A 12,643-nucleotide genomic window follows, 5' to 3' on the forward strand; every position below is an offset into this window, starting at 1 on the left:
TATGATGTGATATCAAACTTGACTTAATTACACAGAAGATAGAATATAAACACTTGTTTAAACCGAGCTTATAAAAATCACACTTCCCCAGTATTGCTGGGGAAACCCCTTGCTTTTGTTGTCTTGTCAGAAACACTTGCTGCTGCCGGCCAGTGGTCATGGACTTGTGGTTTTTCATTGTATCACTGTGTCACTTGCCATTTGCTTGTGGTGCTGATTTGCTAGATTATGAAACACTCTCTGATCAATCTGCTTATTTTCTTATATAAAAGATAACACTGTGATTCTTACTTACTCTTATCCACCACAGTGCTTTTGCTTGCAATGCTGATGTTGGCTGCAGCTTGATTTTAACCCAATGAGGCTCTACAGAGTTGTGTATTCAATTTATGGACTTTCTCACATGACTGCTCTTGATACCCTGATAAAAACACTTTACAAACACACTTTTCAAATTTTTAAATGGAAACATAAAAAACAAAGCCTTCACATATAAAGCTTCCTCTCTCTACTGCAGGGAGTAAATTGCTGGCATGACCTGGACAACACAGAGTACGACTGTTGGCCGATCAACAATCCAAATGATTACAACATGATTAGCTGTGGAGGTAGGTCTTTTTTATGTTTTATTTCTTTTTTTTGTGTGTGTTTTTGTGTGAGTTCTAATCTTTGTTTTCAGTGATGATGATGATGATGATGATGATGATGATGTGTGTGACAATTTACTGTAAAATCTGCCCCAGCTGAAAAGGAAGGAGCCAACATGTCAAGAATTAATTACAGTGACTTAGGGGGTGGAGCTCCATAAACTATAGCTGCTTGTGAAATAATACAATACATGTGCAAACACACACACAATATCCCTTGTTGTATGCATATGCATTCTGTTTGAATGTGCAAAGTGTATGCGGATGTTCAGGCGACATGCATGTGTGCGCTCACAGGTCTGGAAATGTCCTGGGTGCAGCGTCCCCCAGAGAAAGTAACCAACGGTGAGGAGTTCAATGTCTCGTACACGGTGACGGCCTCAGATTCCTTCTACGAGTACGCCATCAGGAACAAGATCTTCCAGTTTAGGTGAGTGTGTTACATAAACACCTGTAATCCTAAACGTCTGCCATGCCCAAGACTGAACACACACGCACACACACACACACACACACACACACACACACACATACAGATAGAGACAGACAAATGTAGCCACATGCATATGAATTGATTTAAGAGACAACTTCATGAAGACTTTACAATTACTGTAATACAATACACAGTAACACGTACACACTCTCTCTCACTCACTCACTCTTACCTACTCATCTTCACTTCTAGTGATGCGTCAGAGGCGAAGAGGTTCTGTCACGAACATGAGTGCCCGGCAAACTGGAACAACGCCAATGAAATGAACTGCTGTGTGTATCACGCCAACATCCACTCCTGTCCTCTCGGTCTCATGGTTTGTACCCATCAGAGTGTCGCACAACACTGGGTTCATCTCACCAAACACTGAAACACACACTGACCAAACACACTGACTGTCATCATCCTCTCCTCCTAATATAATAAAACATGAAAGCAAGCGATAATGATCTTACTTGTGTTATCTGGAATATTATACGGACATGTATTTCTGAGGAGCACATCATGTTGTTTGATATATATCTCAATTATTTAGGATAATAAAACATTACCCATCTTGCTTTTAAAAAAAAAAAGCCAAACTAACATCTTCATCTGTGTAGAGAGCACATGTCGGAATAGCATTTCTTCAGCTGTTGTTCCGTCTCTTCACAGAAACAAGGTGGAATCTGTGGCCCTTGGATTCCTGATGATGGTAAAATAGTGACTCACACTGTATCCAAAGCAGGCAAGATGTCCCAGAAATACTGGACTTCAAAGGTGAGCTGAACCAAACGAAACTCTTTAAAAGAAACAATAACTTTTAACATGTGTTGAGGTTTGGAGAACCTTTGTAGTATTTGTTGCAGAAACATATCACCTTAATAACTGCAAATATTTCATTTTATGTATTGGCTTTAACACACCAAGACACAGATGTCCAAAAAAAAAAAAATCCTCTTGTACTAACAAAACAATTCACCAACTGGGATAGTTCACTGGCAGTATGGTCCGACACTGTTTGGATAAAACAGTCTGTCACATGGCAGATGTTCTTCATTCTTGCATCGAGGGAAAGATTAAAAGATGTGGATTTGATCAAAGTGAAACGTCCTTTGTGAAGCCTGTAGTCTGTTCCGCTGGTAAGTCACGATACTACATGGCAACAGGTTGTAATTACTTGTGTGTTAGTAGGAAATTACAAGAACGCTGTTCTGTGGGTTGTGCCTTATCAAATGAGTGTGAATTTAAAACTACAGACAACAGAGTAAAAAACAAAAATGTAAAACAGGTTTGTTATTGTGTCTCACAGAAACAGTCTCTTACAGGACAAACAGTTCACATACGTACACATACATCTACAGCACTAAGTGTTTTCTCATTGGTTATGTTAATTTGTGTGGCAGTTATACGGAGGTAGCCTATATTTTGTATGTAGCTTGTTTTAAAGTATAATAACAGCTTGTCTTATGGATCTCATCAGTTTTGTTTGGATTTTTTGAATCTCCTAATAAAACAATTAAAGTAAATGATTTTGTCAACCAAGATTTATACTAATACACAAGCTAATTCTTCCACAATACAACTATGTTTTAGTCTCCATTGTGATGCTTTCTCATTTAGGTGGTGCTGATCCATGTGGGAGTCACCTCAGTCATTGCTCACATCAAAATCGGACAGATGCATGCAGCACTGGAGTCCAAAGTGCTTGTTGTCAGTGCCCAAGGTCAGTCTGCTAACACACATGAAGTTTGGTCATGCAAAAGCACAAGTGTAGAAAATGGAGGTCTGTGAGGTACAACATATAAGTTGTTTTATCAACCAGACAAAGAGACTAAAATAACAGACTTCTTTAACTACTGAACACGCTCAGAAACATTAAGGAAAAAGAGAACCTGTTGGACTTTGCAGTGAAATGGTCTGCAGCACTATGAGCTGAGGGCCAATAATAAACTTCATTTTGTGCTTGCTGAGAGAAACCTGGATAACCAATACAACGTCCTGCAACCTGCAGGAAAGATACATACATACTTTTATACAAATACAGTACTTATGTCTTAGTGTATCCATAACTGCCCTTGAAACATCATGAACCTCAGTGATTTTTGCTGTTTGTGTGAATTGCAGTTTAATTCAGCGACCGAAAGTAGTTTTGAATCATCATCAATCAAATTTATCACTATTATTTTACTACTTGAAGGTATTATTGCACTACTCACTGCTCCGGATTTATTTGGTAACCTTAGTTACAAGTTATTTTCAGATTAGTGATACAGAATATTTTGAACAAATAAATTAGGATTTTTTCTTATTGGGTAAGAGAGGGTAAAGTTTTACGAGTTATCCAGCAGTATAATCAGCACCTCCTTTACCAGCTGCAACATCAATGTGATGCATCAATAATTATAATGCAATAATATACTATATATCATTCCGATATGAGCCATTCTGCATAATGAGTACTTTTACTTTTGGTACTTTGAGCATATCTTGATACTTTTGTACTTTTTCTTTTGTAGAGTTTTGAATGTGACACATTTCCTTGTAACAGTGTGTAATGCTACTTTTGCTTATAAAATGTGTGATTGTGACTGTTTAAGTGTGTGGGGACGACGTCTGCGAGCTGGAGGAGAACTGTCTGAACTGTCCTGCAGACTGCGGCATCTGCCCAATGTCCATCGCTATCAAAGTAGCCATTGGCCTTCCAGTCACCCTCTTCAGCAGTGGCTTCATCCTAACCATGGTGGTCAGTCTGTGCAAAACACGCTAGCAACAACACACAACCACAAGCACAGGAGATGTTTTATGTGCTGATGTTTATCTTAATTTCCACCTGGCAGTGGCTTCAGTACCAGAAACAGAAGATGTTTTGGGATGAAAGCTGGATCATCAACTACAAGAACATCATATTTGGTAAAATGTGACAGGATGAAGTTGTGAAATGATACCACTTACAGATATAATCTACACAGAAAGCATTATGTAAACAAGTGTGTGCTTGGATCACTTCAATTTTACTTTGAAAGGAAGAAACGATGGTGCTGTGCCAGAAATCTTGAACTAAAATTACTGATCTGTCTGTTATGTTATTTGTTATATCTGCTTCTGTAATGTGAGTTGCATTTTCAATTGTTTAAGTGAGTAAGAGTGGGTCAGGCTTTAAGGGGGTTTGATCTTCAGGGAATTAAAGAGGAACATCTGATAGTGAAGGTTATTTTACCCTTTCTATGCTCTCCTTTAAATGCATATCTCAGCGGTAAAAATCCTCCAAGCTGTTCTTGACTTATTAGTAAATTGTTTCTGTATTTGACACGAGTATTTGACTGTCTGGTCTCTGCAGGTAGAATGTGCTGGATGGGCATTGGCAGCATCACGAGCCTGCAGCGCGGAAAGAGTAACTCCACCATCAGTCAAATTACTGATTTGACTGTGTGCACTGGAGTCAACACCTCTTTCAAACAAGGCTTCATCCAGCCAGCCATATAGTGCGAAATGTTATTATTTCTTTGTGTAAATGCTTATGAATCAGATTTAACTTCTATTCAACTAACAGAAGTAACTTGAAGTTGACTCAATGAACCTATAGTAACTGTCTTGCAGTGATGGAAGGACTGTAGCGGTGAAACACATCCAGAAGAAACATTTCGCTCTGTCTAAAACCATCAGGAAGGAGGTGAAAGAAGTCAGGTGAGGAAACTCCTTCACAGAGAGAAGAGAAGAAAATAAAATGAGGGAATGTTTAACTTGCAAATGAAAGAAAGATTCCTGCAGTTTTCATTTAAGCCAATACATATAATTTTTCATTATGTTTAGGCAACTGGACCACCCCAATCTATGCAAGTTCATTGGTGGTTCCATTGAGGTGCCTTATGTGAGCATCATCACAGAGCACTGCCCCAAAGGGAGCCTGTCTGATGTCCTGCTGAATGATGACATCCCCATCAACTGGGGCTTCAGGTCAGGAAACCTCCACACGCAGCCTTGTTTATTTACATGTTGACCATTTAGCTGATATTATAATCCTTTCCTGCTTGTTCTCAATCTTATTCATTATTAGCAATTGTAACAATAGCACCAAAAGACCTGCTTTTGATGGTGGTGTTACAATTATTTGCCCATTATAGCTTTTTCTACAGTTTATGCTCATGCCTTGTAGCTGAGGATCATTGTTTAGTCACAGCTTGGTATCAAGGTCAAAAACATAATAATGACAATTAATTAATTAATTTTGCTGACAAAACTTGAGCAGGAAATATTTGGTGTCTGTTCCTCATATGGGCAATGAGGAAGAGCTCCTTTCCAGACTCAATATTTTACACCACAGTTCAACACTGACACAGAAGAATCCTGACTCTAACAAGAACCTTGCTAGACCATAAATGTAATACAATGAGAGTATTTTACTGTAGTGTTTTGGATGCGAATACTATACTATATTTACTCCTATATTATAAGAGAGTCTCCTCCCCCATACAGGCTGTCGTTTGCCACTGACATCGCCCGGGGGATGTGTTACCTCCACCAGCACAAAATGTTTCATGGGAGACTTCACTCCAGAAACTGTGTTATTGATGACCGCTGGGTGTGCAAAATCTCAGGTAAAAAAAAAATCATCATACACAACCTGAGTCTGCAGTATAGAGACATAGATGTTTTAAAATCCATGTGCCAAGTTCAGTAAAGTGCTTTTGTCATTGTTATACTCAGTGGTTACACATACACATACATCACTGTATGTGATACGTCACGCAACATAAACAGTTTTTTTAAGGTAAACACAAGAGTCAGTTTATAGAAGTCATTGCACTAAGCCAAATCCTACACCAGCAGCAATGTTATTATGAAGGCAAAGTGAAAAACAACATACTTCGTCACTAAACTCTATATTCCCTGTGTTTGGCTCCAGATTATGGGCTCACAGCCTACAGAAAGGAGGACTTTGAGGCCGTCAGTAATGGCTTCAACTGTGGGGATGTAAACCGCGTGTACTGTGCTCCAGAGGTGCTGCTGGGAAGCAGTTCCAATATGGCACCAGCAGCGGACGTCTACAGGTGTGTTTGAGTGCTACTGTATAAGCAGTTAATTAAAGTTAAAGCACTTCATTTCAGATTGTAAGATTTGGACCAAATGGAAATTTAATACAGTTGGATTAAAGATGGTGGATAGACAAGTATCTTTATGCATCCCTGTGCTACTTTCCCCTCCTCTCCTCAGCTACTCCATGATTCTGGTCGAGATTGCAACTCGCTCTGACCTCATTTCAGTGAGTATGGCAGCCAACTGTGTAGATTACAACCTTCGGCATCCTTTTGATCTTTGCTTTGTAACCAGCAGTCCTCTCTAACAGGACCAGACTGAGGGAGTGAGGATAGATATCATGTGGCGCCCCCCTCTGCCAGAACTCAAAGCAGGGAAGGCAGATACTGACTGTCCAAGTCAGGGAGACTACAGTGAGGTCTGCCACATATGCAAATAAAAGAATTACACTACAGCCACAGAGGCTTTATCTTTTTGTCGAATAACTCTAATAAAGCATTGAGATATTTGTCAGAAAGCATTATACTGTAAAACAAACTAAACAATAATGTCTCACTGTCTTTTCTGGCATATTGAGCAGCTCATTAAGAAATGCTGGTCTCACAACTTCACCATGAGACCTACATTTGAGCAAGTGAAGAAGATGCTTGACAAGATGAACCCACACAAAGTCAGCCCAGTGGACATGATGATGAACCTGGTAATAACCCACTGAAGTATAGTAAAATAATATGGAACAACATGGCTTAAAAGATATATAGTATGCAGGAATCAGCTCAGGATTGTATAAAATATCATGTGAAAATATGGTAAAAAAAATGTGAGGAAGAACTTTCAAGTGTCCTTTGAGCCATATGGATTATTGTGAGTTTCAGAAAAACAAGTGTTTCTTTAACTGCAGATGGAGAAGTACAGCAAACATCTGGAGGCCATAGTTGCTGAGAGAACACAGGACCTTCTTCAAGAGAAACAGAAGACAGATCGACTGCTATACAGTAAGTCAGAATAACAGTAAGGAGTGATGTGCATGAGTTGCAGGGTTCAAATGAATAATATGAATTTGTCTTGGTGACATTGTAGAGGTATTAGTGATATCTCTGTTTCATACATTCACATTGCAATGGATGATAAATGATAAACTATAAACACAGTGGACATATACTGTCAGAATAGTGCTGCAAGGGAAAGTTCCCGCTGTATGAGAAAGAGTTGTTATTGTCCAGTAAATCCAGTTTATGTAGCAGTTAAACTAAAAGAATGAGGCTTGATGAAGGTAATAAAAGACAAACTCGGCTTTTCTTGCTGCCATCTAGTGGTGCAGAAATTGTGTTTCCTTTTCTACCCATTGTTTTTAAGACATTTTCTATGAATGTGTACACAGCAATATTTAAAGTCATTAAATTCATGTGCAGGTATGTTACCAAAGCCGGTGGCCGATGACCTCCGTCAAGGTCGAACAGCAGAGGCTCAGAGCTACTCCAATGCCACCGTCTACTTCAGGTTTTTGATCATCAAACTGTTCTGTTTGATTTTTTTTTTTTTTTGTAATGGACATTTGGAGAGGGGGTTAGAGATTCTCTCTTTAGTTTAATAGTTTAATAATACTAACACTATATTACTCCCCTGTGACAGCGACATTGTTGGATTTACTCAGCTGTCTGGTGCCAGCACACCCCACCAGGTAGTAGACTTCCTCAACCAGCTCTACACCACCTTCGACGACATTATTGACAATTATGATGTCTACAAAGTGGAGACAATAGGCGATGCTTGTAAGTGAGGATGTTGAGATTACAGCTGCAAAATGATAAACCATTAAAAATAAGTGACAAGTCCTATTAAGGTCATATTAAATTCGACCATAGAAAAGAGAGAAAGAATTCAAACATTTAACAAAAGTCAATATAGAAATCTTGATCTAAAAGTGAAACAGAAAAAAATTATCCCAATGAATCAATGGTATATTGTTGCGATTGATTCATTGGGATCATTTTTTTAACAGATTGGTGCTCTAAATAGAACCTGGATGTGTGTTTTGCTATTCTATTATCAGTGAACCTCTCCCTCTTCCTGTGTTATCTCTTATCATGAAAAATAATGGCTGATCGTCCAGACATGGTGGTCTCTGGGGTCCCTAAAGAAAATGGCATCAATCATGCCGGAGAGATAGCCAGCATGGCCCTGGATCTGGTCAGTGTCTGTCACAATTTCAAGATCCCCCACAAGCCCAACACACAGCTGAAGATCCGCGCCGGCATCCACTCAGGTACTGTGGCCGTCTCATTGTATCCAACATCGCTTTATTAGATTATCCGACCACTGTATGCCCTGTCCCAACTGAACCTTGCTTCAGTTTTAATAAACACATATAACCAGGTTGAATGCAGTCCAATCACCAGACACCTCCTCATTGACTGATAGAAACTTTTCTTTTTTCTTTTTCTTTTTTTTACTGTAATTCAACTGGGACATATATTATCAAAAATTTCTGATTCAATAACAAGAAACCAACCTGAAGTCACTATTTGAAGTCACCAGAGCTTAAGGTCACATTCACAGTTTTACAGTGTTCAAAGGTTGCAGACTGTGATAAGAGCGTAACCTTAAGCAACCTGTGTGTGTATATGTGAAACTAAATGTGACTTTCGCTGCATCATTACGCGATTATATGTGTATTGTAAGATAGATAAGGTAAGATATCTGTTCCTGGTTGGAACAGGGGAATATACAGCATCACATGGCTTGTTACATGTAGTGTCTGACATCAAGTCCTCACAAATCAATACAAATACACTCCCTGTAGCTGGAAATGCTTTAACATGATGACTTGAACCATTGTCATGGGTAATGAATTGTTATGTAGATCAAATTTTTTTTAAAGCCTTTGTAAAAACCCTTCTGTATGTTCATATCTCTGTAATAGTCCGTCAATGATTCTGTTTGGATCAGCTCCACATTTAACATTGCAATGTTACAATCCAGTAGTTCTCTGGGCCCTGGCTTTTTTTTTTTTAGCAAGTTGTTTTTTTTCCACAATACTTGATTTGTCAGCTTCATGTAGGTATAAGAAACTTTAAAAATTAGGTTATGCCCCCCTTTGAATAACCTCGAATGCATTATCATGATTAGGCAATGTCATATATATTATCAATCAAGAGTTTTGCTTACAATTGCTGCTGTTTATCCTGCCAGGACCTGTTGTGGCCGGTGTGGTTGGCACCAAAATGCCACGCTACTGCCTTTTCGGAGACACTGTCAACACAGCATCACGGATGGAATCAACTAGTGAAGGTAATGAAGGATTAGATACGCTGCCTTTGATCCAATTAATGTCTTTAAGTGCAACAGAATAGGTCTTAGAAAAAATATCAGGTTTGTGGAAGTGTTTCATTTTTACTGTAGGCTGCAAGATGTAAAAATTGTACTAAATAATTCTGTTCTGTGCTCTTTTGATGTGGTTTAGTGTTGATTAAACAGTTTTTCTGCAGTTTGCTTCAAAGGCAGAGCAGAGTTAGCATTTGGCCAGAGCTGTGTGCCACTGTAATTGTGCCAAACAGGACTGTCTCTGTGTTGTCTGTGTTTGCTCAACAGCACAACAGAGAGCACAGCAGAGTTACAATAGGGAGGACAGACAATGCTTTCCCAGCACCTTATCTTCTGCATTAAGCTAGCGAGATACGAGTGTATAGGCTCAGAAGTAAAAAACAGTATATACTTTAAAGATAAACATAATCTTACATAAGATACAATGTGCCTAAACCCTGAAGAGCTTTGTTGGGACAAAGTAAGTCATCCCAAATTTATCATTAGGTTTGTACACACTGTAATTTACCTTGCATATTTTGCAAATGTGCCTTTAAGTCACAAGTCATATATGTTGTAAAATGTGCAAATTACATACATTGTATGGAAATATGTCTGTGCATTTTGTATTACATAATTATACTCATGCTTTACACAATCATATTCCCCTATTCTCGTACATATGTGTGTATGTATATCTAAAATGTCTGTTCAGCACATTGTGTCATACAAATATGGCTGGTTTGATTGTTATGTATACCATATTTTGGTTTGTAGAAGTTTTTAAAACTGAGTAATACACATATGTTACTGAGACCATGACAGTGCATTGCACATAAGATGAGATAAGATCAAATAAAATATGTATTCATATTACTATATCCTATCACATGCTGCGTGTTTCTTTATCATCATATCCGTAGCTCTGAAGATCCAGGTGAGTGATGCCACAGCTGACCTGCTTCACACACTCAGAGGTTACGTTCTGACCTGCAGAGGAACACTTAATGTGAAAGTAAGAATATCAACACTTCAGCACACATTCACACATTCATACTTAGGGTAACTGGATTGACAAACAGCACTATCAGGACAGGAAATGTATATTGAGCTTCCTGTAGCAGTTGTTTAATTTTAGTTTGCATTCTCATGGGGAAAACATACTTCCCCATACAGTCCACTGGACAGAGAGTTATGCTCAGCACATTCCTGGCCATGGTCATGGTGGTTGCTGTAGTGACTGGACCTTTTACGGCGCTGGAAACAAATCTCACTGAATACATTCACAACGTCTCTTGAACTGAATCCAATTAGCTTAGTTGTATATATTGCTTTTTCTACCTTATTTGATATACACTGTTGTGGAGATAGTTGTTTTTTAAAGCCACAAATATGCAATGATAATTAAATCTGACCTGATGTGACATCTTTGAAACAGACTGAACAAAAAACAAGGGATTTATGAGAATGAGATTTCAAAAAGGCCACAGGAAATTCAAAACTTCCCTCCAAGGGAAAGTAGATTGGGTGTGTCTGGTATTTAGTCTCTTTTCCAGAGAAGTATTGTACTATCCAGTTCTGCTGGCTTCTATTGACATTGTAACCTAAGACATCTTTTTTGTAGTGCCAGTGTGATTATGGGGGAGGGGTTTTCTTCTTATTCCCAACAGGGCTGCAGTTCTGACACTTGTGATGTCTTGCTAAAGAGGTGGCCGCAGCTGCTACTCTCTGCCCCCCCACCATCAAACCCTAATGGCTTTATTTAAAATTCAAAGGGACACATGCTTTGCAATATGACTCTGTCTCGTTTTTTCTTGACCCAACAGGGCAAGGGGGATATGACAACATGGTGGCTTGAAGCAAAGAGAGACGATCACACAGACCCGCTGCTCAGAACATGTGAATCCAGAGGAGTCCCAGTACCAGTTAGTGACTAAATCTAGAGTCTAAATTGTGAAAATAAATGTATGAACTGGTTAGGCTTGGTGTTATGAAATTGAACTGGGTCCAGTGAATTAAGTTAGACTTAAAAGTGCAGATATTATAAGATTAAATTATGAGATGAAAAATTATTGTGAATGTAGATGTCACACTGCACTGTAAATTCACAAGATGATACTAGTGTTTTATTGTGCTGTTCATTATCATAGTTCCATTATTGTGACAGGGGTAATGATGACAAGCGAAATCCTATTGATAATAAGAAGAAATGCACAATACCTACAAAAAAAAAAAAAAAAAACATTGTTTTTTTGTAATATGATTGTGCAGGACATAGTCATGTATTATTTATTGTTTTGCACTTTTTGGGAAGAATCAAAAAAACATATGCAGAAAAACATGCCAGAGCTGAGGAAATGCTGTTTTGGCCCCACATTATTATTATTTTTTTTTCATCTATACCTTTTGTATTTTGCAATCTGAGGCACTTTTCTGTTTCCTAATAAATTAAAAGTAAAGGATATATTCACTGCCTGAAAATTAAAACAACTCTCTTACAATAAGTAAATTAAACTTTTCAGTGAACTCAGATAAACTAGATTTTTGCTCTACAAAGAAACATCTTTATAGTCTGATTCCTTACATTTCAAACATTTTGTCTAAGAACATGTAATCTGACAATAAATGCCTGACCATACACCTTTTCTATCTGAAAAGCTTGATTTACCTATGAATGTACAAGTAATTTGGAACCAAACTCTTCCATTAATGCTTCTTGTGAGTTTGCTTTAAATTTTCAAAATTTTACTTGCAGAGTAGATTTGATACACAAAGCCTTACTCATTACTTTTGTAGAGGAAGAATGTACAGTTTTGTTTTTCATAAGTGTTGCTTACTGTGCAGTGCAATGATTTCTTTTACTGTATTGTTCTTATATCCAGTGATGATATGAATTGCATTAAAGTAACTTTAAAGTTATAATTTTGTTCATTCTTATGGTGTAATTATCTGGTTACAAATGCAGAAGGGAGATATGGTGCACAACAATCTATCTATCTATCTATCTATCTATCTATCTATCTATCTATCTATCTATCTATCTATCTATCTATCTATCTATCTATTGTTGATTTTTGAAGTGAAAATAAGTACATAGCCCTACAACCCCTGCAGCAAATGTAAAATGAACCTTTTCTTTAAATGCTAATGTAATGTTACTTTTTCATTATAAACTTCATTATCA

At 38.0% G+C, this 12,643-nt stretch overlaps 1 protein-coding gene across 1 annotated transcript; it reads left to right on the top strand.

Annotated features, from left to right (window-relative positions):
* Window positions 1-944: 944 nt before the first annotated feature.
* On the top strand, window positions 945-12,381 carry LOC111650201 (atrial natriuretic peptide receptor 2-like). Its single transcript, XM_023400035.2, has 21 exons — window positions 945-1,077; window positions 1,333-1,456; window positions 1,795-1,899; window positions 2,743-2,845; window positions 3,720-3,865; window positions 3,960-4,032; window positions 4,460-4,604; window positions 4,720-4,806; window positions 4,933-5,076; window positions 5,596-5,717; window positions 6,026-6,170; window positions 6,334-6,382; window positions 6,467-6,574; window positions 6,737-6,856; window positions 7,058-7,151; window positions 7,569-7,656; window positions 7,789-7,928; window positions 8,270-8,422; window positions 9,349-9,447; window positions 10,383-10,474; window positions 11,286-12,381. The coding sequence occupies exons 1-21, from the start codon at window positions 953-955 to the stop codon at window positions 11,394-11,396; spliced, it is 2,373 nt and encodes a 790-aa protein (XP_023255803.2). The 5' UTR covers window positions 945-952; the 3' UTR covers window positions 11,397-12,381.
* Window positions 12,382-12,643: the final 262 nt, after the last annotated feature.

Source organism: Seriola lalandi, unplaced genomic scaffold, assembly GCF_002814215.2.
Source record: "Seriola lalandi dorsalis isolate HSWRI2012SDOR001 ecotype SW California unplaced genomic scaffold, Sedor1 jcf7180002052130, whole genome shotgun sequence".
In the NCBI taxonomy this organism is placed as follows: Eukaryota; Metazoa; Chordata; class Actinopteri; order Carangiformes; family Carangidae; genus Seriola; species Seriola lalandi.

Bases quoted from the DNA above. Each gene is read 5' to 3' on its own strand.
- LOC111650201 (XM_023400035.2), top strand. From the start codon at position 953: ATGTCCTGGGTGCAGCGTCCCCCAGAGAAAGTAACCAACGGTGAGGAG. The intron at 1,900-2,742 runs GTGAGCTGAACC...TTTCTCATTTAG, and splicing joins AGAAATACTGGACTTCAAAG to GTGGTGCTGATCCATGTGGG. The intron at 10,475-11,285 runs GTAAGAATATCA...TTGACCCAACAG, and splicing joins GAGGAACACTTAATGTGAAA to GGCAAGGGGGATATGACAAC.